This window comes from Styela clava, chromosome 12, assembly GCF_964204865.1.
Source record: "Styela clava chromosome 12, kaStyClav1.hap1.2, whole genome shotgun sequence".
NCBI lineage: Eukaryota > Metazoa > Chordata > Ascidiacea > Stolidobranchia > Styelidae > Styela > Styela clava.
The window spans coordinates 16,625,538-16,651,291 of NC_135261.1; the positions used below are offsets into that span (position 1 = coordinate 16,625,538).

Sequence of the window (25,754 nt, forward strand, 5' to 3'; positions counted from 1 at the left end):
TAAAATTGTGGCCTAACCCTAACCTGGTACAAATATTACAGGAGTACCAAAAAAATATCTTTTTGAATTGAGTAAAAGTGAGTTTATAGATTCAGAAAAAACTCTAAACTTAAATTATAATTCGATGTATTGCAGCAAATCCACTTTTATAGAACAGTAGAGCAACACAAAGAAATACCAGTAAATTTGTATGCTCAATGTTTATTGTTAACATTGTAAGATTTTGTATTGTTATTTCTGGCAACACTGTCTGCTTATTTCCTGAATCTAGCTTGCCCTTGTTTTTGAGGATTGCCGCACAAGATGATGTATCTGATATAATCTTGTAATAATTGTGTTTACTGAATGTTATTACTAAATTCAACAAGTACGTGTCAAAGTATCAGCAGTTTGGAGCGAAGCAATAAGCTGTAGGTGATTCAAAATTCCTAAAGTAATAGCTTTCAAGAAACACCTTCATCTTTAAAACTGCTAAAAATTGGAAAGCGGCTTTTCGCTTAACAATAACAACAACATGGACAACAACAGCATGTGTCAAAGATCCTAAACTCAAGGTGTGATAGGTTTTTGGACCAGGTGGGCCCATGTAAGTGGGAGGTAAAAAGTTACATTTTATAAACAGAATTTTGTTTACAGTGTTACAAGAGCAAATAGAGAAAACAATAAGACTCAAGCCAAAACTGAATTTAATCGCAATCTCATCAAATTCCTTGAGCTATTTTTAGTTAAAACATCAAAATTTGGTTTCGGTTTGATTGTGGTAGTAGTTTAAACAGATTTGAGATAAATATCGGTCAATAGAGATCTGTGTTTAGATCAGAGCTTAGTTTCCCCATGTCAGTCATAAACCATAACACCATGTTGGATGAGGTATAATAGTTAACGAGTTCCAATATTTCAAAACATATTTTAAACTATATGTTGGAGAGAACAAGACAATGATTTCAGTATTTATTTTACATACATTCTGATTCTAAAAAAAAATGTCATAAATCATTGTATTTGTAAAGATTGATTTTATAATAAAGAAAATTCGAGATAATCTGCAAGTATACCATCCCATACCAGCGGAGTTTAGTTGTCCTACTATTGCTAGAAGTAGACCTGTCCATTGCGGAGTGGTAAGAGATGAAATTACTGTAGTAGTCGATAGCAGATGACGAATAAAAACCAGAAAATCTCCAAGTGCAGTCTCTTGGAAATGTTGCAAATAATTTGGTTGACAATTCGGCCTAAAAGGGAATACAATGGCGTTAAAAGTTAATTAACAAAGTCAAATTATCCAAAAGTAACTGGAAAAGCATAAAGTTGATCATGCATTCTCAATAGGCAATTAAAAGAGGCATGCTTATGCCAGAGTTTTTGTTTTCAAATTTTTCCTCGAGTCAGATTCAAAACTTTGACCTGTAATCAAGAGCCAGAGACATCAAAATATCACCTCAGAATCAAAGACATTTTTTTAAATTACTGGGATTTCAGGAATTTAAGTTGGGTATAAACTTGTCCCAAACTCCTCAGCCCCACTTGAAACAAAGAAGTTTTACCTTTTTCTAATTTTGACGTTTTGTTGATGAGCTGTCAAACAATCCTTCAATACATTATCTGGTTGTGGAATGATTCCACCAACACTTCTAAATAAAGCTTCAACACGAGAGAACAGCAATGCTAGAATAGGTTCCAATGTATTGTCACAGGAGATTTGTGAAGAAAACTCACTAAATAAAACTTAAAACTTAACTTCAATGAATTTCCAAATTTCAAGTCATTGAACACAAATTGCCTTTCATTTGTTTTTGTTAAATGACACAATTTATAATACAGTCAATATCGGGAAATATTATTTCAGATGTGTAAAGCAGGGAAGTCCAAGACAAATTGAATATATGATACATTCAAAATTAGATATATTCGGTTAAAAAATTCTTGATTTTAGGAATAATTTAAAATATTTTCTCTCAAGAATTATTCTTTCTGGCTATCCCTGGTAGAATGTATCTCACAATATAAATGAATCATGTTAATCAGTCTCTTATCATATTTCTTCTGATAAGATAAGCACAAAAATTCCATCTTTAGATCAAGATATCATTGACAGTATAATAATGAAAACTCACCTTGCAGTCATAGATAACGTCTGCAGATATATTCCTGCACTCACACTCAACAAAACTTTCTGCTTTTTCTCAATCGTGAGTGAGGTGGTGTGAGAAGAAATAATTGAGTGTAAAAGTTCATAAGGAAGTTCAGAACCATCTACACTGAGATCAGCGACTCCAATTGTTTTTAAAATTTCCAATGATTTTTCTGCTGTTTTTTCAATATCATTTGGTTTGCATTTGGATACACCAAGAATTCCGATACAAGTTAATGCTAACTTTAAGCTTTCAACTTCGTGTTGATCTGGAATGGAAATAATAAGGAGTTAAAAAAATATATGATACTAGAATTCAAGTTATATTACTGAAAATTCGCAATGATTAACTTGGCCTTTTTTTTGATGCCTTCAATCTGAGTGATGCTATATGTTCTTTCGACCTCGATCGACTAAAATCTTCAAAATGCTCGCGATCGACTGATCGGTAATAAGGTCCTACACAAAAACGATTATAAACTGAATATGCAGATAACTGCACAGACGCATACAAAATATTCCACCACTGCTAATAAGCTCGGCTATGTGGGAGCAAACCGCCACAAAAAAAATAGTTCAAGGTAATTTTTGGGTTATGCTATTAAATTCGCTCAACATCAAACGCGATCGACTTCTCGAGGCGATTGACGTGTTGGCCATCCCTGTTGTATGTTGGTCTGTTTGGTCTGATCATCTGCTTGGGAAATTCACTATTATTTCACCAAATATAAGTAATTACCTGAATGTATGTATAGAGTAAAGCTGGATTTAAAAACTTTAAACATTTGTTTCACTGTCAGATAGAAATTTATTCCGATCCAGAGTAAAGCCAACAAAAAAGCTTAATTTGATAGGAACCCCGACCTCTTGTTCGGTTACCAGTCCATGTCGGGAATAGGAATAGTTAACCAGTTTTTTTCTCCAGATGAATGTACTTGATGATGGAGGACGTCATACCCAACCAGAAGTTTACATGAACCACCCTACAACAGCAGGCAGTCCAGCAATTCTCCCACGGATTTGAACCAAAAAAAATTAGAGCAAGGTAATCAAAGGTGCGATGGCATGTGTATCATTCCTAACGATTAGCATGATGCATTTACTGCCTAGTCTGAACTGTCACTAATAATAAAATTAAATATAGGAATTATATTTCTGATACCTTTATACTGACTGATGCAATCATGAAGACAGCCGAGCAGGCAGTTTCTGATACGATTTGTCAAATCTTGAACTTCTATTTGCTTCTCAGCATCACTACATGTTATATCATTCAGACAATCTTTCATAGGCCTGCAATATATTAAATTTCAAATATAAAATCTCAAATTAAAATAATTCAAGATTAGTGTTTCAATATTTTAAATTTTTATAAAAGTTTAAAATGGTTTTATTTAAAAAATTGTCATTTTTACCAATTAAAGTTTAATTATATAACAAAAAATGGATTTTAATTTCTAATAAAAAACATCAAATCGTTGTTTATCTTAACTTTGCTGTATTTCAAAACTCGAAACATTCATTAACTAAACATTAATTTCTAATTTTCTATTCTTATTAAACATGGTCCAAATTAGGATATATTTGATATTCCATATTTTTGATCATAGCGTTCTAGAATAAGTTTGGTAAATTAGACTAATCGGTTTCAAATAAATCTTCAGACAAAATTTGTCATCAATTGGCCAAGTGGTTTGAGCGCTTCGATTGAATATGACGGAGTCACTGGCTGAAGATCTCATATTCCAGTAAGATTTAACACTTAAACTTTATATAAGCAACAAGTATTGAATGGCTCCAAATAATATCAATTAAAATGAATTATGAAATTAATTCTTCAAAAAAAGATTATTTTCTTTTTGAGTGCTTGAATGGTCAAAAGTTATTACTTGAAAGAATTATCATTTTTGCCGAAAAGTGGTCAAACATCATAACTTTATACGAAAATAAACTGCTTTACGCATAAAAAATAGAAATTGATTACATGCGACAATTATCAACTCCTGAATTATAATGGATACAAAGGCATCCTTAGGCCTTAATCCACCATAAAAACAAACAATACTTACTTTGAAGGAGGCAAATGAACAGTGTCTGACTTTATGCTTGAGACTCCAAAACAGCCAGACATCATCGACAAATATGCTGAAGGAGTAAGAGGTGTCTCTGCTCTTTTGTCTTGACTGCTACAAGATTGAAGTAATGATAGAATTTGTTTGAGTGAAATTGTCCTCGCCTAAAAATGAAATAATAATTTGTTAAATAATGCACAAAAAAATCTCAAAAAACGAGAAAGATGAATGTTATTTTACGGTGTGCAAGAAAGACTGTATATGTAAAAATAAATTTTTAAAAAATAAACTTACAACATTTCTCCGGTAATGGGGGCGCAAAATACTATTGAGTTGAGTCATCGACCCACTTTTACAAGCAGATGACGAATATACGTCAGATAATATGGACATGGTGACTAAATACTACAAAATTTGGATTGGTAAGTAGAACATAATTTGTGAAAATAAATAGCATAGTATTATTCATTGGGCATGTTGAAAATATATGAATGAAACGTAAATATCCAAAATAAAGAAATGTAAATATCCAAACTAAGGCCGCAAATCTAACAAATATTTTTATTTTTAATTATCTTCACACTCCCTCAAAAAACCACTTGAGAACCATTTCTCTAGATGGTGGGATTGAGCGTGAGTGAAACTTGCAATTATCAGAGAAAGAGAGATAAGTGAATATTATGAAAAAAAAAAAAAAATTCAGATCAAACTACAAAATGACTTCAATTGTCTATCTACCTCTGCTCGTTTCTCATGACTCTGCATCATTTTTCTGAGAATGTCGTTTGTTGGGAGTGGAGCTCGAATACGAAACTCAATATCAAGAGTGTCATCCTCATATGGATCACGATGATGATACCAAGGCATGTTTGCTTGAGAGGAAACTGCTGTGGCTGACTGAGTTGAGTCCTCAATAAAATGAGCACTTGGACTGATTACATCAGCGCAACAGAATTCGATTATCCTTTCAAGGGTCCTAAAATATCCAAAAAAATAGGGTCATATACAATTTTTTTCAGGACATTGTTGAAAATTAGTGCAGATTTCTAGTTTATTTAGACACAAGAAATCACATATCAGTATCATCCATTTATGGATTCATATTCTCTGACATTTAAAATAAAGAAACAATGAAACATTTCTAATAAATACAATATGTAAATTATCCAATCATATTTTAGTTATGTTTAACACAACTCTGTTTATTTTCATGGCGCAATTATCAACTCGGCGCACCCTTTGGGAACCGTTGACATAGCTAATGAAAAAATACTTGTTTATGTATGTTGAGAAAGAATGTGTGTGCAAACAAAATCTGTAACATGGATGAAATAGGACTTCGTATTAATCCGCGGACAGAGGAAAGACGAAAAGAACCACTGCCTCTCATTTGACTGTCACCCTAGGTCAGATGGGGGAATAGTTGACTAGTTAATGTTTCCTATACACAGACTTTGGTGTGAAAGAAGCCATACTCAACATATAGGGAAAAACAACGAGCTTACTTATCACACACTGTTCTTTTCTGTACATTAGACCTTCGACTTTTGTCTGATCCAAATGAAGAAGATCTTGATGGAAGCAACATTTTCTGCCATGGTATATGAGAAGGATCTGAAATGATAAATTGGAATTATACTGATAAAATGTTACTGATTAACAAAAGATAAGATAAAGAAAATAACAGGAGGTGAAAAATGATTACAATTATGTTAACGGGAAAGGATTTACATATTAATCCTGGAGGAGAGGAAAGACAATTATACAGTATAATTATATGGCGAACCACAGCCTCTCGTTCGGTTACCAGTCCATGTTGGGTATGGGATTAGTTAACCAGTTATTTTGCTTCAGATGCATGGACTTGATGGTGGAGGAAGCCGTAACCGAACAGCGGTTACATGAACCGCCCCATGGCGACGAGTAGTCCCCTATTGAGAGTTGAACCTTCGAACCCACACAGAGTAATCAGAGATGGGTTGGCTAGCGTATTCCAACGCACAATGCGCCACACCACAAAGTTCAGTGAGAAAAAAACAATATTGAAACGATGAAACCCAAGATAAGGAAAATATAGTAGATAATAGAAAAAGAATATCAGCATCACTAGGTGAAAGCTTTATGATTAAACTTCTGTAATTTATATTCTGAAGCAAGACTGTAAAATGACTATTATCCAATTACCAGAAGCAATTCTCCTGGAAATATTCTGCGAATTAAATGGTGAGGTTAGTTTCCATTATGGCTTAAAGATTCCAAGTTTGAACCAGGATTTGTTCAGAGAACAATCAAACATTCTTACAGTAAGAATGCAATAAATTTAGTAGATTATGATCATACAGAGCCTTGTCCTTAGCGAAAGTTTAAGACACACTTCATAAGAAATTGCTAATACAAAACAAAGATTGAATACAAACCAAATGAATCTTTTGTAAGATATGCAGGATTCAATGTTTGATCTGATCTTGTTTTTCTGCTTTTTCTCGACTCAAAATCTTTTTCATCTTTTGGAACTGATATCGTACTAATTGAACGACTACTTGGTGGTCTGGAATTGTCTAAAATACACAACAATTTTAAAGTTTATTCTAAATAAAAATAGCATTAAAAATGATGTGAAAATACTGGGTAATATTCGGTAGTGAAAAACCACCAAAAATCTTGCAAAAACTCGCAAAAACCCACAAAAAAACTCACAAAAAGTGCAAAAACGCTAAAAAATTGTCAATAACCATCAAAAACCTTGCTTTATTTGTTTATATGATTTATACCAATATGCTGAATGATTGATTCATCAGATAATTAAAAAAAAATGGAAGTAAAATTCGAACTTTTATTTAAATTTAATCATCTTTACCAGTAGTAAGAGCTGAGACTTCACACAAATCACCTGACTCTTATATACTAAAAGTTTTTTTCTACCATCAAGTCGACTTTCCTCTCCTCAGAATAATTATAACATTCATATGCTATCCATTAACTCCTTTAGAAGTCAAAGTGACAGCTCATGCAAAGCCTTAATCAGAGTGAATATAAAATACAAAGAAAAAACATAAAATATTCGACAAGTTCCCCAGAAAATGATAAACATATAACTTACCGGATTCAGAGCTATCAGAAATATTTCCATCAGTTTTCAGTTCAATTTCTTTTTTTTTACTTTGAACAACATTTTGTTTTACATAACATAACAAAAAACTGCATCGGTTCGCTATAACTTCAATAGACTCTTCAAACCACCTAGTGGCAATCAACTCGGAATTTAGTGGAGCATCTGAATGATAAAACGTAGTCAGGAAAGTTTAATGAAGTAACTAGGACTTGAACCAGGGATCTCTAACCTGTCATGACAAAAGTTTGGTGTTCAAGGATTCAGGCTTGTCATTTATTTTGATTTCATATATTCAAAATAAATTTACTTCTCACCAAAATCATGATATATGCCAATTTTTTTGTAATTCTGTAATGTTAGACTTAAATCTTGAATTCACTTGTCGCAAAAATGACAAATTCTATACGGAAAGATAAGATAAGCAAAAATATACCTTCACCATCTACTGAATCCAGCAAATCTTGATTGTTGGCAAAAGATTTTTGAAACCTTGTTGTCACTAAATATGATCTGACCTGAATCATAAAAAAGATAATTAACAATCAGATACATTTTATCATTTAAAATTGTTTCTTATGGATAGACAGGTAATAAAATAAAAACCATGTGCAAAAGAAAAAAATATAGTAGAATTTTGTGGAATTAAGTAACAAAATAGCCTAATTCACTTAAAATGTTTAATACCAAAATGAGCCTCTTATTTTTATGATTTTGCAATTTCCAGAGTCCATATTTCGTATTGGTAGTTTGATAATAAATTGTTCCCCATGTACAGTGTGACAAAAACAAAAAAAAGGTATTTTGAACATATTCTAGTGAGAACATAGCTTTTGTGCAAAGCATCTTAGATTACAAACTTTTTGTACAATCATACACAAACAGAAGTTCAAATGTGGAATATATTTTCTTCAATTTTCTAGATGTAATTCATGTTCTGTTTTTAGGGGTTGGGGTCACCCCGTGCTCGTGCATTTCTCAATTGTAAGAACAAAAATCAAATAACAAAAGCACACACCTTAAAAACAGCTCGAAAAATATAGATCATGTAATTTCTATTATGCATAGTCGACATAGCTTGTTCTTTATTTACAAAATGTTTTAATAAAGTTGCCAGAATTATTTTCGATAATTTGTTCAATGACCCGTCCACAGAATTGCATGTATTCCAGCCTAAAGAAAAAGGTATAAATGAGAAATGCAATTGAAGCTACTCAAAAATGAAGAACATATGTCTCTGAACGAGTATCTTGACAGGCAGCCACTCAAAAGTATATGTTAAAGAATAGAATAACCCAATATGTGCTATACATCTTATTTCAATCTTAATTTATTTTTTATTTGAATGCAGAAGCTCAGATCCAAAATCTAACTTCGTGAGGCACTTAGCAACATTAACGACTTACCTTTATTTTGAGCAACATCAATCATACTGTTATAAATATGTGTTGTCCATTCAGTTTTCAGTCCCGAGGCAAGCTAAGAAAAGTATTCGATCATTTTAAAATTAAATGATATGTTCATTACAAGATGTTCAAGTGTAAATAATAACTGAAAATCGAAAAAAATATTCAATCAATATTCGATAAAGATAGTTCGCGTAGTTCGCAGTTGGAAAATAATTGCTATCACTATTTGGTTTCAAGTCCATGCATCTCAAACGACTAACTGGTTAACTTCTCATGGTCCACCATATGATTGAGACGGTTTATCGTCTTTCGTCTCCAATAAGATAAATATGACAATCCTATTCTGGGGTTCAAATAATATAATATTACATTTTTTATTAAATTTTTATTATGTTTAATCTTTGTTATGTACACATTTAAATAATTATTGTTGTTTGGATACACGTTTAGTTAATATTTTGGAATGCGTAAGAACGAATTAAAATAATTATCATTGATTCTTATAGGAAAAAAAGTTTTGATTCTCTAACAAATTGGAAGTCGAACACCAATCCTGAACAAATTATGTTTGACTCCCGAGGTATCACTGTATAATCAAATTAAAAAGATTTTCTACCAAAAATACTCATAAATAATAGTGAAAAAATAAAAAGTTGGTACTTTATATGAAATATTGTATAATATTGCAAGCATATTATAAATACCTCTAACAGCTCTGGCCATTCGAAGTATGTTTTATAATGGAATTTTTCCAACCTAATAATAGAGAATTTTTCTTTGCTGTTCATATCACGATTAATGAGATCAAAAATGTCATTAATATCTGTAAATAAATTTTATGTGTTATAGATTAAAAAACTGTAAATTCACTTGCTTTTCCATGTATTGTACATGTAGACTACACCTAATATGACATATTGTTAAGTTCAAGCAGTGGTCAAGCCATTATTGGAACACGAGCTCACCAGGAGAGATGTAAACTATTAGGTAGGCTGTAGTGAACCAAAAAAAAGATTCAAAACTATATAAAATCCATGATTCTAGGAATAAATTTCTTTTGAAAATTTTGAGCAGAAGTTTCACCTAATATACGGAAAAAACCAAATTTAAACTCATTGAATATACATTGAAATGAAATATAATTAATCCGAATTGCTTAGAATCAGAGATGGCTAAAACCATTTAATTTAATATTTTGAATACATTCTAAAATAATCCTTTTGCATATGAAATATTTAATATATTATTCTGAAATGAGTTTCCTAATCTGAAATTTTTCAACACAATTGTAAATTGTAGAAATTGAATTCTCTATTTTATTCTGCCAGGAGGTAACTTATGCTTTGTCTATCAGGAAATAAAAACTGCTTAAAAAGACATTTTCAAATGAAAATATTCTAAATTAGGTATTCCCAAAACCAAGAATTTTCTGAATCGAATATAACCAATTTGGAATGTATTCGAATATTCGATTTCTGCATCTTATTTAGCAGAATGATGGAATATCATATCAATACCTTCTTCTCCATTGAAATCATTTTCCATTCCATTGCATAACATAGAAGAAGATAACCAAGATTCATGAATATCCAAATGTTTATCATTGTTTTTCAAAACTCCCAAACTTGACCAATTGAGTGTTCGTCCAACTAACAAAGCACAGGCATTTTCCAAATCATCAATCCATAAACAGACAGATGTTATGATCGCTGCTTCAACTAAAATGGAATTTAATATACATTGTTTAAAAAGTGGTTCACTAATTGTGAGTAGCACTTAATACTTGTTTTTTTTTCACAATATTTAATTGTCCAAATTCTAATAAACAATTTTCTAAATAAATGAAATTCTTTATCCATTCTTGGTGAAAGGCACTTAAAATTCCAATTATCAACACAATACATACTTAGATTTTGCTCAGTTGTGTCATCAGGTTGTTTAGCTGAAGTTTCCTTGCTAAGAAACCTGGAATTAAAAAATGGAGAAAAAATAAAATTACAGATGAAAGGAAAAATTGAAGAATCCTGCTGCCCACTAACACAAATGTATTTCTGTAGCGTTTCGTCTGACGAAAATCAGACTTTCTCAGACAATCAGTTTATAACAATGACAAGAAAAGAACAATTGTGCGATTTAAATACGACAATGAATAAATTTGTCTGAGAAAGTCTGCTTGTCTGAGGAAGTCTGATTTTGGTCAGATGAAACGTTACAGAAATAGATTATTAGATTAATAAATTAGTGAGCAGCAGAACTCTTGAATTGCATAGTATGGTATGTTTATTGCTGCTACAGCATCCTTGCATCATACGCATACAGACCCACTAGTGCAAAGGCATTGAGGAAGGAAGGATTGGAAGTTAGTCTCGCGCAACCTCTACTGATAGTTATATTAACGGAATTTGTCAGCACCCTTGAAAGATTTTTCCTTCTTACACAAGGAAGATTCTAGCCTGAGCACTTTATAAGGTTCCGCTTCTAAAAACTAAAAAAATGGTAGTAAGTTTTAGTTCTCACAAACCTATTGAATTTATCGATGCAATGAAGAAGGTTGAGTAAATCATCCGTCTTTGGTGAAATACAATGAGGATCGAGCATCAGTAATGAGTTGATGAAAACAGACAACAAACGTCCAGCACAAGACTGATCTAAAGTTTCTTCTAAACATAAAATTCAAAGCATGAAAATACATTTAATATTTACTTTTTTGCTCATTTTTCGATCAACTAGTACTGAAATCTGGACTGGACTGAGGAATCAAAAATGATTTGTCATTACAAATCGTGACTCGACAGTTAGTACATCGTACTAGGCGTTAGGAACATACTTTTAATTGTGACCATCATTACCCTGCACTGATTCGCAAGTTTGAACCACAGTACAGTCCACAATGAATATTTATGTGCAAGAGGATTGCTGGATAACCGCTGGTTGGTTACGGCTTCTCCATCATCAAGTCCATGCATCTGGAACAAATACCTGGTTAACTATACACAAACTTAACATGGATTGGTAACCAGATGAGAGACCGTGGTTCATCATTTTATTATAAATTCTCCTTATTTTAGTATACAAGTTAAAATAGAATATATATTCCAATTATACATAATTTTTAATATAATAAAGACATGGAAATAAGATAATAATAAATTTACCTTGGCCAGTTTGGAAATTTTCACCAACTTTGTTGAATACTTGAGCAGCAGCAGAACATAATAAAGTCAAATAATCTTGCAATATCGCAATATTCTTGTCATCCTAAATATTATACAAGGATTAATATTAGATAACTTTGACTGTATTGATGTATAATGTGAACTATTAAATGTAATAATCTACCAGTAACCTAGTAAATCAATAAAAAATAATGGTGAAATATTCACAAACGATCTAAATTTAACTAGAATAACATTTTTTTTTTCTATAAAAAGCAAGCAAATTCGTAACCTTCCAATAGATCTTTGCCAAACTTCTTCAGATAAACAAGATATACGGTAAGTATAAAGACAGAAAGGAAGGACATGCATTCAATACCAATATCCTAGTACTAATACTCCCTATTCCAAATTTATTTCGTAAAATTCAATTTGTGTGATGAAAATGAAATAAATTATGTTCTGTAGTGATAATATCTTACTGAAATAAGATTACTATATTGGTAAAAAAATTGAGGTAACAAAGAAGTTTGATAAAAAAAATGATTATTAACAAAAATATTGATGAAAATTTATTCAAATTAAGACTACCGTAACTATACAAATAAATCCGGAATATTGCAAGTTATCAGATCTAAGCATCCCCATTCAGGTAACAAAGAAACCAACCTCTGTTAATGTAGAATAGAAGCAATGTGTTAGGAGGTGATTTTGAATCATAGATAATAAATTGTGTATTTCTTTCATTGGTAATTCGTCGAAAAATTTTTCATCAGAATATGAGCGTTCTTCTCCTTCAGTTTGTGAAAATGATTCATCCTGTATATTAAAAAATAAAATTGGTGAAAAATAGGTATAGAAATGTAAAAAGATTTCCAGTTTTCCTACAATATAATAGGAATTTCAGAACTTGGAATAGGATTTACATATTTATCCATGACGAGGGTAACGATGTCGTCGGCAAGAGATTTACTCCATCTCTCCCACGAGGAGGAATAAAGATGTCACAAGAAAAAAAGATTGGTTCAATCACCAAACTCGTATTTCATGGATGTAAAGTGCCCAGGTTGCTATGAGATTACGACGGTATTCAGTCACGCTCAACAGTGGTGCTGTGCGTCGGATGCTCAACTGTTTTATGCCAACCAACTGGTCGAAGGGTGAGGCTTACAGAAGGTTGCTCCTTCCAAAGGAAACGACACTAGAAGTTTTCGTCAAAAATATTCAAATTAATTTAATTTCAAGTCGATAAGACAGCCTAATCATATAGCAAACCACGGCCTCACCTCTGGTTACCATTTCATATCGAGTATGGGATTTGTTGGTTAGCCAGTTATATGTTTTTGGAAGCATGGGCTTGATGATGGAGGAAGCCGTAACCGACCAGTGGCCATGTAAATAATCCTACAGCAGCGAGGAGTCCAGCAATCCTCTCACGCATACAGTAACTATCCACGCATGGGTATCGAACCCCACGCAAGGGTAATAATTAGAGGTGTGGTGGTGAGCAGTACCCTGATACAAAATTTGAACATTATTCAAATGTTCAATGAGCATTAGTTTAAATGTTCAATAATTCAAATAATTCATTCTTTTTTCGTTTCCGCTTTCATTGTTATTAATCATAATTTTGTGCATGATATTGATATCATTTGGATTATGCACTAGGCAGGATCAAAATTGATTGAACAATAGGATTCTAGAATACCATTATTGAAAACTATTCAAATCTCCGATGAAACATGTCAAGAATAAAGCATCCGAATGACATTAATAAAAATGTGTAATATTCAACATATACAACCACTTTAGTCAATTCAATCTTGATCTTCATTAAATATTAATATGAGCCAATATAGTATGACTAACTGGACTTGAACCTTTGACTTCTAACCGGGAATACCTTTATGGCAAACTGTAAGTCACAACCCAATTGTGGGCCGCAGAGCTTTTTTTTGTGGGGCACCAATAAATTTCAATAATGGCAGTCATACACAAAAAAGTTCTATAAATCCAAAATTATAGATAAATTTGTTTGCCAAACGTTTTTGTTCATGAACGAAACGATCTTACATGACGTTCATTTCAACTATATTACCGTCATCACAACTGTTCTGGTATGTTCATTGATGCGTATCCGCTTATTGTATTTCTTCATCGAAAATGCAAAAGCTAACGCCGTGTAATTCTTCGTTCTATTGTTCAATCTTTGTACCGGTACGTTTGCACTAGTTTCAATTACAAATTAAATGTTCCTCAACAAGTTTGTTATGTGGTTAAATTTAAAATTTCCTAGGAATTGTTGGGCATTGTAAGTTGTAACCCCTTTACATTTTACTATTTGGGCCCTAAAAAACTTTGCCGACTAGGCGACTAGTGCTCTGTAGCTTCAAATTTATTATAAGTGATAGATGGTATATGTAACTATTTATAATCATTGTTATCATATCAAAGTCATAATGAAAAACAAGAATCGCAACTTTCATACTTACAGTGTGAAATTTTATGTTCTCAATAAGTGCTTTCAACAATGAATAAACTGGTTTATCCTTTCCACACAAAGTTGAAATTGTTGAAGATTTATAACTAGAATATCCGAGTAATCGTGACACATTTAAATGGTCGACCAAACTTCTTAGTATAAATTCAATCTGCATTCTCTGAAAATGAAAAGTGTATTTTATAATATATCATTGGTGTTGGCCCCTTGCAGGCGCTCTCCTCTCCAGGCACGCGAATATCTTACTTGTCCCCTTGATAATTGTTTCCATCCGATTAAATTAGTTGGTAGAAATTGTAACAATATGTCAACTTGTTCGTCTAGTGATGGTAGAAGAAGTGATGAACCAACTGATAATGTTTCTACGATTGCCTGAAAAATAATAACATTATTCATTGTAAAATAAAGAAAGATTTTAGATTGCGTGATAATATTCTATCATTTGATTCGAGAAAAATATTCCGTTCGATTCAAATCAAGTCCTAACTATTATTGAATAATAGTGAAGAAAATGTAGAAAAATTGGTTACATGATAAATTGGTAGGCTAGCATTTTATAATTTCTTTAAAATTTCTAGGATTATTTAAATGAGGAGAATATTAGAGCATGTGACATATAATGAAGTCCTGTAATCGTAACTGATAATACATATCTTGACTTCGAATTTTAACATAAAACAATTTGACAAATTCTGTAGAATTGGTTTGCAAAACATTTCGAGCTTAGTCATGAAACAGGCCTTAAATTTGCTACTTACTGAAATATTTAAAAAAAAAAAATTTGACCTTTTTGTCAACAAAATGTAATAACTAAATACAATATAAAATAAGAATTACCATATTTTACAGACCATAAGGCTTATAAGGCACACTGTCAATAAATTGCTTAGTTTTCATTCATACATAAGGCGCATCAGGCTAGGAGACGCAACAGTTTTTGGGCAGTTAAAAATGGCGGTTTGCTTATAAAACAAGAGTATCGGTATTGGTTCTGAGCAATGTTCCCTCTAATTTTTTGCAGTATGTGTGCGCAGAAATTTTGGGTGTGTGGACTTTTTTGAAATGACTAATATTTGTGCAAAAACCAATGAAGAAATTTTGGCGTTCTAACCGGGTAATGGGTGAGCCAACAACAAACTTTCTCAACCTGCCAACCGAGAACATTGTTACATTACATCAAAATACGTCTGTGCGCATTAAATCTATGCGTGTGCGCGGCCTCTGAAAGCTGTGTGCGCGCGCACACGCGCACACTTTAGTGGGAACACTGGTTCTGAGTGTAGGCAATAAAGCATAAGGCACTGTCTGATTCGTACATTCTGTACATCGGCTAATAAGTCCACAATCAATTTTCAAGAAAAAAAATAAAATTAAAAGTGCGCATATTTTCCGTCAAATACGGTATTTTAAATAAGCTAGTTTTTACAAAATTTAATCAAATTTATATCATAATGCCTAAAAAATTATATTTGAAATCTTTAAATTTATACCTCTTCGATTTGTGGTGGTGCTTCTTGATCAATAAGATGAAACAGTAGAACACGAATAGGGTGAGATTCCTTCCCAAGTATTTGTGACGACAAACTACCGGTATGTGCAAGATGTAAGTGAATACGTAGCAAATGAAGACAGAGAAGAACAAATCGTTGATGATCACTGTATATAAAACAAACAATAACGAATTTTTCAAACTTCTGTACCCACTCTCATGAGGCTCTTGATCAGTAGTAAATTTGTCGTTATAAAATGATATTGGTGAGAAAATAAAATGAATATTCATGAAATGGTAGATTGTTAATAGCGTAAAACGGTGAATGTATAATTTTAATTCAGTGAATATTAACAGAATATTGTTCATAATATTACTAACCAATTGACCATACTATTGTCCAGTAATTTGTACAGCCTCTCGGAGTGGACAATGAGCACAACATAACAGTTTTCCTTACGCTGGACTTACATCCATTGTAACATAATCACTGTTTACATAGCACATTCTATAATTTAATTTGGGTTACTTGCTATGAAGCATGGTATTGGTAACCTTTAAAACATGGGTGTGCACTGTGCAACATTTTTTTTCGGGGGGCCATATAACCAACTTCAGACATTTAACTACCCCACAAAAAGAACGACTTTTCCCGTGTGGGAATGACAAGATATGAGAATGCATTTATTGCTTAGAGCAGAAAATATGCATTTTTAACCGTGTGAGCGACTTTTTAAACATAAACTGTCGAATTCAGATTTTATGCTTGATGGGAGAAAATTTGAGTGTTGATAAGCGCAACGCTGAATGGCTTGGCGGGCCGGGTTGTTGGTTGCACAACCCTGCTGCAAAAGCACGAGCAATTTTGCGAGTCTAATATTGGGAATTGGTTAGGAAGGCCCCATTGAAATATATTGGAAATTAAAATGTTCACAGCACTTATTATCATAACTCATTTTTTATACGAAAATAATACTATATGTCAGAAGTTACTTTATTGTAGAAGGACCGGGCGATGATGAATAATATTGCATGTAATATTATATGTTTATATAAAAAAAAGAAATATGCCACTTGGCATATGTTGGGCATAGTAAATGGTACACATTTCAGGCAAAATAAATTTTTTACAAAACAAATGAAAAATAATTACAAACAGCTTGAAAAAAAGTATATATTACCTTGAATTTTGGAACGGTTCTGCTGGATGTTCACATAAATTTTGACAATATTTCTCAAGAAAACTTCTTAATTGTTCAAATAAACCTTCCTGTAGTTCAACACAATATGGACGATGCCATGATATTGCTTGTCTATACGAAAAGAAGATTCCCAGATGAAAATAAAAATTTCTCCACTCAAAGTAAACTAGATTAGACTCATATATTCATGATCTTAACAATAAATTTTGTAGTAAAAAATTAATTTATGTGATTTTTTTGTGGCATTCACTCGCTGTAAGGGTCTTCACTTACTGTAAATAACACCAAAATTCACATAAGAGTGGGTCTTGACAGCTACCTAATCAGGAATGTCCAATTGGTCCATTCCGAATATATTTGCGACCTTCGAATATCGCTTTTCCGTGTTTATAAGAATACCGAATATCGCGCACAAATCCTAGCGCCGCCGTCCACATTTTGATTGAAAACATTTCAGTTACTTTATTTATGCGGCGCAGCAATAAATTAGCTGACATGAAAGGATTTTTTTTGAATGTATTCGAAATAGTCAAGTATTCGATTATGGCAATTCCTGTACTAAATTCCCTCATGAAATTACTTTTTAGTAATTGAAGATAAGGTAAGGATTTTCAAATTGTTCCAGAAAATGAAGATTTATAAATAGCTTAACAATATAGAAAACCAGGTCCCTCATCCAAATATAATCACAAACCAATTAATCATATCAGTTGCATAGACTAATGGAGAAAATCGAACAATAGTTGAATAAGGGGCACAGCCAAAAAATTTAGAAAAAAAACAAAAGCTGATGGACTCGGCGATGTGTTGCATTGTGCTGAGCGAAAGTAATACGCTCGCTACAGCACCTCTGATTATCCTGTGTGGGTTTGCAGGTTCAAATCCTGTGGAGAATAATTATGTGCGAGATGACTGCTGGATTCCTCGTCTCTGTAGGGTGGTTCACATAACCGCTAGTCTGCTACGGCTTCCTCCACCATCAAGTCCGCAGTCTTTCTCTCTCCGGGATAAATAAGTAAATCCTATCCTATCCTGATCATAATATCTCTGCCATTAGAATAGGCATAAGAATTCAAGGAAGTAGATAATGTCAATATGTAAGCACATGCAGCGGTAGTCATGGCAAAAGCTATTCTTGCATATCATTCCACCTACAGGATTCATTACCTGTGAATCCAAATATAGCATTCGGCGCTACAATTACAAACGTATTTCTAGCACAATGTGAGATAATGTAATGTTTATAATTTTCCTACCTGTCCTGGGGTAGAGCAGTCCATACAATGCTGTGAGAAGTTCCTGCTGATATTTGCTGAACAGATTTTCCTTCCAAACCAATGACTTTAGATGGTGTGGTCACAGGACTTGTGGTATGTCCAAGACCACATTGTCCCATTGCATTGTTTCCCCACGAATAAACTTCATTTTCTGTAATATTATCAAATCAATTCGTAATATTAAATGTGGATAAGTACTCTTTATCATATATTCCAACATAGATACACAGTTTACACACAGAAGTGAAAGACCTGATAAATATACTGTTGGAACTGAAAACAGAATGCCATGAAATGTTTTAAGAGAAAATAAATGAAATAATTTACTACACAGAATGGATTCTGGAACATGAGATATGACCTATTTTCTAGATTGTGTCTTTTTGAAAACATAAATTCGCCACAATAACTGTAAATTTATAGAAAATCAATTTAGCAATGCAAAAAAGTTGAGATAAACGTTGTTCTGATTTTAATTTGTTATCTTCAAAGTGCCAGAAGTGGATGGAAGTATTTTTTTGTTGTGAGCATTTAATATCTGATGACTAAAAAAGCTTTTTTTTCGTAACTAATAGACCAATCGGTTACAAATTTAGATTTTATAGGTGAAAGTGTCGGTAGAAGAGTCTTACAGAGGTTGGTATTCAAATTTTGCTGGTTTCATAATTCATGAGCACATACATACTCCTATCACTTTCGGTACAATTCTTTTATCATTTGACATCGGAACATGCATTTAACATTATAATTTCGCTGACAACACAATGTGCATATTGGTTATTAGACCCTCTTGTTCGTATTTAAACATTGATCATTGTACTCTTTTAAAACGATTTCACAGTTTCTATTAAGCTAACGTACATGTAAATGCAACATAAAAATGCTATTTTATCCTAAATGAAAAAAGAAGACGATGGTATATTACAAAATAAAAAAATTCCTACCATGATTAAGAGCTAGACAATGACCATCTCCACAAGCAATATCCACTATTCTCGTATTTCCTGGAAACGTAACTAACGCTGGTTTCAACAATGTTGCTTCCGCACTTCCCCATCCGAGACATGCACCACATCCCCAAGAATAAACCTATAGCAAGATAGATAAGCAAGAAAGCTCCTAATAAAAATTGTCAAATTAATAATGCTTCATTTCTTATTTAAAACAAGTCTAAACTTGTGTAAATTAGATAGGGTTTACATATTTATCCCAAGGGAGAGGAAAGTCGATAGCACAACTTAATCATATGGCTAACCACGGCCTCTCATCCGGTCACCAGCTCATGTCGAGTATGGGACTAGTTAGCAATTTATTTGTTTTCGGACTGAGGCATGGACTTGGTGGTGGAAAAAGCCGTAATAGACCAGTGGTTACGTGAACCACCCTACGACGGTGACGGTGACGAGTCCAGCAATCGTCTTGCACATAATTATGCCCGCAGTGTATTCCCAACGCTTAGCTTGATTACTTCATAACTGTATTTCATTGAGTCAATATCTATTTTCTAAATTTACCAAAATAAGTAAAATGATATAAATCACTCACCTGTCCAGATGTTGTTAAAGCAAGAGTAGACTGACTTCCAGCACAAACTTTACGAATAAAAACTCCAGAAAGACCTTCGACAATTTTTGGTCTAAGAATAAAAAAATTTTTACACCAAATAAGTAAGAAGTTAGGAAAAACACTATTTTGTTTTAGATATATACCTGTACACCCTGCTGGTATCTCCGTGACCCAGTTTTCCATTGTCTCCTCCTCCAAATGTCCAAACAACTGCACGGTCTTGCGACACGACAACAGTGTGTGAACTACCGCAGATAACCTGGTAGAAGTTACGAACATGAGTCGTGAATATGAGTACACTGGTCAGGACAGTTAGTTCAATGTGAAAAGCATCACACTGTTAATCATCAAATATGGGGATTCCAACCTATGAACTCTAACTAAGTAATCAGAGAGCAATAACAAGTATGTTCCTAGCGTTTGGCAAGAAGTGTCAACTAACGAGCCCAAATAGATGATGATGTAAGATATTGTTTGGGCGGTTCACATAACCGCTACCGCTAACCATTGTCATTCAACAGTACTGGTAAGTGAATGAGAAGTAGCAGCTTGCTATATGATTAGCATATCGTGTGCAATTTATCTCTGCTGAAGATTTAATATCAAAACTTATTGATAACAAATAGTAAAAAATAGATAATGATATCATAATTATGTAATATGTTATTGAAAATATTCCAATTATGAATTTAATCCAAAATTGACTAATCCTTCTAACCTGTCCAGCATTGTTGATATCTCGTACTAGAGTTGGTACATTTTTACTATTATTATTTCCATGTCCAAGACGACCATAATCTCCTTCACCCCAAGTATAAAGTTCTCCCCCAACAGTAACACATGCTGAGTGTCGATATCCTGCTGATATGCTGACAACTACCTGACAATGGAATAGAAAACTCATTCGAGTAACTGGGGGATTGCCAGTTATTGATTCAATGGTGAAGCAGTATGCAAGACTGTTCAGAAACCTTGGAATCAGAGACTTGGAAAGGATTCCACCGGCGCAAAAAATTAGGTAGGCAATGCTGACTGAAAACATTCTTATCATACAAAACCAGAAGCTCTTTTATCTGTATGATAGCTTGTACAGAACCTATTTTAGAGCAATTAGTCTCAAATTAGAGAAAAAAGCTATTATTGTGATTGCCTATAATGTCACAATGATTTTTGAGGATGCTTGCCCCATTTCTAAAAAAATTGGATAAAAACAATACGGTGGGTGTAGTTTAACATAATTCGTTCAAGATTGGGCAGTTTGAGTAAGTTCGAGTAGCGTCACTTGGCCACATGCTCCGAATTTCAGTTTGAGTACCGCAATGTTTTTGACTCAAATTTTTTAGTCGACTACTCAAATTGTTAGAGTGTCGAGTAGTTTGACTACCAAGGTATCACTAAATTTAGATCAATATTCAAAAGTATAACTGAGATGAAAATAAATATAGAAGAAATTACATTTAACAGCAGTTACTTACTTTCCCTGATAGTGGTCCTTGGACAAGTTTAGGATATTTTTGAGTCGATCCAGAACCATGTCCTAATTTACCGTAATCACCATCTCCCCATGAAAATATCTGACCTTCGAATGTTAGTGCCAGAGTGTGGCCATCCGATCCTAAAAAATGAAGCAATTAAATTGTAATACCAAATAAGTTGTGATTTTTCAATAAATAAGAGATTTTTAATATCAATTTATCGAATTTTGAAGACTAAAACATGTGGGTATAGCAATTTCGTTTGTTGGTGTGATTTTCCTTGAAACCAAGGTAATTAGTACTGTATTTTATACTACATGAGCAAGTTGGGCCAAGTTATATCAGAGACTAAAACGTGCAACTATGAATTGCCATATATCAAGCTATATTGACATATTCAGTTTTAATAGGGGTATATATGAAATCTGATTTTGATATAACAAGTAAAATGAAAATAATCCATAGAGATGTATTTTGGAATCACTATTTCCATTATTGTCTAGCTGTGAGTGCAGGTAGGCCTAAAATTTATAAATAGCATAAAAAAAATTCCTGGCACAAATTTTGGGAGAGTGCTAACTTTTTCTAATTGAATTATGCACTTTAAGTATACCGGTATACAGAACAGGGTATAGTATAGAACAGAGTGGTCCAAGGTTGTCGGCTCCGCGGGACACGAATTTATTTTTTCATTGTTCGCGGGCCACAATAGTGCCAAAAATAGGCACAGTGCAATACAAAACAAACACTTTTATTGTGCAAACACACAGTTATCAGACATAGCCATCCCAGGCTAATAAAATCCGCATTCGATTTTTAGTTTTCTATGATGCATATATTCCCGACGGAAAAGATAGAAAGCCAGTTAACAATTTCGACTAGCCAAGCACATTATTCAACTTCGCTAGTTGCCTCAGCTAGCCATAACACTAGTCAATTCAGTGACATTAGTGATGTAACAATATGTCAAAAGATTTTTATGATTAATTCGATTACGAAACAACACGAAATGCGATTTATCGATTACTCTCCGAATGTGACGCGGGCCACAGATAATGAAGCGGCGGGCCATATGTGGCTCACGGGCCTGGGTTTGGACCACCATGGTATAGAACAAATCAACACCATTTCCTGCCATCTAAAATTTTTATCTATCAGTTATAGGGTTATGCAAGACGAACTACCTTTCCTTTCTCTTTGCCTTATGTGTATAATGCAAGAATATTGTAGCATAATTTAAAAAGATAACTATTCTATTTGATTCAAGATTCTTGCTGCACACTAACACAAATGTCTTTCTCTAGCATTTCGTCTGACCAGAGTCATACTTCCACAGACAAGCCTATTTCAACTATGACAAGAAAATCAATAATATACACTTTAATAATAGTTATCAACTTCTGGATTTGGTTTCAATATTAAAAAATTAATTTGAAAACAAATTGTTGAAACACTATTGAAAACAAATCCAGCAATATATAACCATTATTTATGTGCCTTTCTTGTCATAGTTTTGACCATCTGACCTCTGCCAGGCAAAATGTTACAGAAATACAATTGTGTTAGTATGCAGCAAAACTTTTAAATCAAATATATTTCGTCATTTACCTTTAGATGATGATATTTTCTTAATCGGCAACAAAGGATCAAACTTCAATAATTTTGGTGTTGGTTGGTTATTTGAAGATCCAAGTCCTAATCTTCCATAACTTCCTTTTCCACAGGCCCATACTTGACCATTCAGTGATGTTACGAATGTACAATACTGGCCGGCTTCGATCTAATCATAAACACAAATGAAAATAAATTTTATATTTCTATAAACTGAACAACTTGTATACATTTAGTCGCCTTGGTAATAGGTGGCAGCGACGGCCCAGCGCAGGGGTGTGCAACCACTAGTACATGAGGGCCAAATACAAATAACTGGGTAAAACTGCGGGACGCATTTTTATTCAACATCGGCTCTCTAGTAGTTGTAGGCACAAAAATTTTGTTGTTAAGAAAAATGAAAATTGTACACAATATGTATATAATGCAATACATATTATATTCTGTAACAAATGGTCCATTTCATTTAAATAAAAAGTCAACATCAAGGTATGTTGAACTATAACTTTAAATAGTTTTATCAATTTAAAATATAACGACATTATCAACCATACTTACTACTTGAGCTTGTGAAAAAGGTGCAATTTTCTTAGCTTGTAAAATTTTTTCCTGCATTGCTTCTCCCAACTGATGGCTGCTGTTGCTTCCCCATGCCAATACCTCACAATTTTTGGATCCATTAACTTTTTCACTAAATATAAGAAGTAATATATTTGTTTTTTTATAAGTATCAACTGCGAATAAGACCTTGAACAAGCATTTTCCTGATTAAACTAAGATTGGATCAGTCTACGATGCAGGTTGCATGTTTCGGTTCCAAATACCATGCTACAATCTCACCCAAGGTGAAATAAATTAGGTAGGCAATTCTGAACAGGGGAGATTCCGGGCTTTTAAAAAATAACTGCTCCTCCTTTGAATATTGTTATATATCAGTGGCCTACGACGGAGTGCAAGGCATGAATAATCATAGTATACAAAATATATATAAATATATTGTAGAACGCAAATACGGTGACAAAAAAAGAGGAGCCAGTCCATTTGGGACATATTGTATGCGTTCCTTTTTTCTGTCAACCTGTATAAGACCAAAAAAGCAAAGGAATGCCCGTAAATTTCATATGAAATCAATTCATACTTCTTATGAAAGTCAAAATAGCTACCCGAACAGATGATCACCTAATTGTTAGCCAGTTGGACCCATCTATGCTATTATTGAAGGTTAAAGATCACAGGATAGATTAGTATTCACATATTTATCTCAGAGGAGAGGAAAGCCAATAAGAAGACTCAATCATAATATGGCGAACGACGGCCTTTCATCCGGTTACCAGTACATTATTTGCTTTCGGAAACATGGACTTGATTGTAGAGGAAGCCGTAACCGACCGACCAGCAGTTCTGTAAACCCTACAGCAACGAGGAGTCTACCAATCCTCTCGCACATAACTATCCCAGCATGTGATTCAAACCTGCGAACCCACATAGGGTAATCAGAGGTGCGGTGGCGAGCATATTCTTAACGCTTAGCACAATGTGCCTCACTGCCGAGCCAAAACAGGTTGAAAACAATACAAACCACTTCAAGCGATGAGTAATAAATTGAGGAAACTTTGCTAAATTGAAAGAATAATGTTCCTTTTAAGGAACACAGCTGTAACTGTGTTTGCTTATGCAGTGCCATGTTCACAGTAGAACACTCATGATAACAAGCCATCCGGTACCTTATTCCAGTAAATGGTGTGCTGCAAGAGTTCGAATATTGCGACGAAAGTTTGACAATGTCTTCCAATAAAACGAGAGCTGCGTTCTCAACATTGATAAATCCTGATTTGTTTACATCAAGTAATTTGATATTGAAATCAGTTTCCTGAAGAAATAAAACATAAAAGTATTACAGAAACAATTTGATTTGAATGAAAATGACTATATCAAAGTGGTGTAGAATAGTGATAGAGATAAAAAGCCAATAGGACATGTTGATCACATTGCAAATAGTGCATGTCAGATTTGGGAATAAATAGCCAGTTACTCGTATGTTTATTTAGGATAGCATGGGACTTTCATAGTCACCCTAAGGGAGAGGAAAGTATATAAGACAGATTAATAATATGGAAAATCATGGCCTCTCAACCAGTTACCAGTCTAATTCAGGTATGGAAATATTCAACCAGTTATTCATGTCAGATGTATGGGCAAGCTGCAACTGACCTGCGGTTAGCGAATCACTTAATGACAGCGAGAATTTCAGCATTCTCTAGTACAAAATTATTCTATGTCATTCATACCTGTGAATTCACGCAAAGAAATCGTCGTACCAATGGTTCCCTACACATGTAATATTATTCAATGATGCGGGAAAAATCATGAGACTTGACAAAATCAGAATTTTACCTCAAACACTAACTTTTACTTATAATACAGCGATATATTTTATTTGATAAAAATTAAAATTTTACTCAATAATACAAGCTCGTTGTGGAAGGTTGACAATATAATAATCAGCATCATAACCTCACATATTAAATGCTGACATTTGAAGCTCATGCATGAAAATTGGCCATGTCGAAAATAAAAATAAAATGACTGCCACACCTCTTAAACCACTTTATTTCATGCATGTCATGCATGATAAAAAAAAGAATCTCATATATCATTTTAACCAAATTTCACAAAATTTTGAAAAAATATAAGACACAAGTACCAAAAAATATGTATTTAAAATAAAGCACAGGGATGATTGAATAGAGAGATGTTC

At 33.2% G+C, this 25,754-nt stretch overlaps 1 protein-coding gene across 3 annotated transcripts in view; it reads right to left on the reverse strand.

Moving 5' to 3' along the window:
• LOC120329304 (putative E3 ubiquitin-protein ligase HERC1) overlaps positions 1-25,754 on the reverse strand; it is an 83,103-nt gene that overhangs the window by 50,179 nt on the left and 7,170 nt on the right. For 2 of the 3 annotated variants that reach the window (XM_039395886.2, XM_078118250.1), the window contains 31 exons: positions 24,721-24,866; positions 23,555-23,687; positions 22,994-23,165; positions 21,386-21,525; positions 20,629-20,790; positions 20,054-20,169; positions 19,890-19,980; positions 19,289-19,433; positions 18,324-18,495; positions 17,047-17,178; positions 15,867-16,032; positions 14,623-14,748; positions 14,369-14,536; positions 12,546-12,695; positions 11,877-11,979; positions 11,243-11,381; positions 10,628-10,686; positions 10,239-10,439; positions 9,426-9,544; positions 8,719-8,791; positions 8,331-8,485; positions 7,749-7,830; positions 7,304-7,477; positions 6,621-6,761; positions 5,709-5,817; positions 4,942-5,179; positions 4,201-4,367; positions 3,294-3,424; positions 2,115-2,400; positions 1,545-1,715; positions 1,066-1,232 (listed from right to left, as the gene is read on the reverse strand). In XM_039395886.2, coding sequence (XP_039251820.2) covers positions 1,066-1,232; positions 1,545-1,715; positions 2,115-2,400; positions 3,294-3,424; positions 4,201-4,367; positions 4,942-5,179; positions 5,709-5,817; positions 6,621-6,761; positions 7,304-7,477; positions 7,749-7,830; positions 8,331-8,485; positions 8,719-8,791; positions 9,426-9,544; positions 10,239-10,439; positions 10,628-10,686; positions 11,243-11,381; positions 11,877-11,979; positions 12,546-12,695; positions 14,369-14,536; positions 14,623-14,748; positions 15,867-16,032; positions 17,047-17,178; positions 18,324-18,495; positions 19,289-19,433; positions 19,890-19,980; positions 20,054-20,169; positions 20,629-20,790; positions 21,386-21,525; positions 22,994-23,165; positions 23,555-23,687; positions 24,721-24,866 — 4,534 coding nt within the window. The remainder of the gene's footprint in view (positions 1-1,065; positions 1,233-1,544; positions 1,716-2,114; positions 2,401-3,293; positions 3,425-4,200; positions 4,368-4,941; positions 5,180-5,708; positions 5,818-6,620; positions 6,762-7,303; positions 7,478-7,748; positions 7,831-8,330; positions 8,486-8,718; positions 8,792-9,425; positions 9,545-10,238; positions 10,440-10,627; positions 10,687-11,242; positions 11,382-11,876; positions 11,980-12,545; positions 12,696-14,368; positions 14,537-14,622; positions 14,749-15,866; positions 16,033-17,046; positions 17,179-18,323; positions 18,496-19,288; positions 19,434-19,889; positions 19,981-20,053; positions 20,170-20,628; positions 20,791-21,385; positions 21,526-22,993; positions 23,166-23,554; positions 23,688-24,720; positions 24,867-25,754) is intronic. The other variant, XM_078118251.1, reaches the window with a different exon arrangement.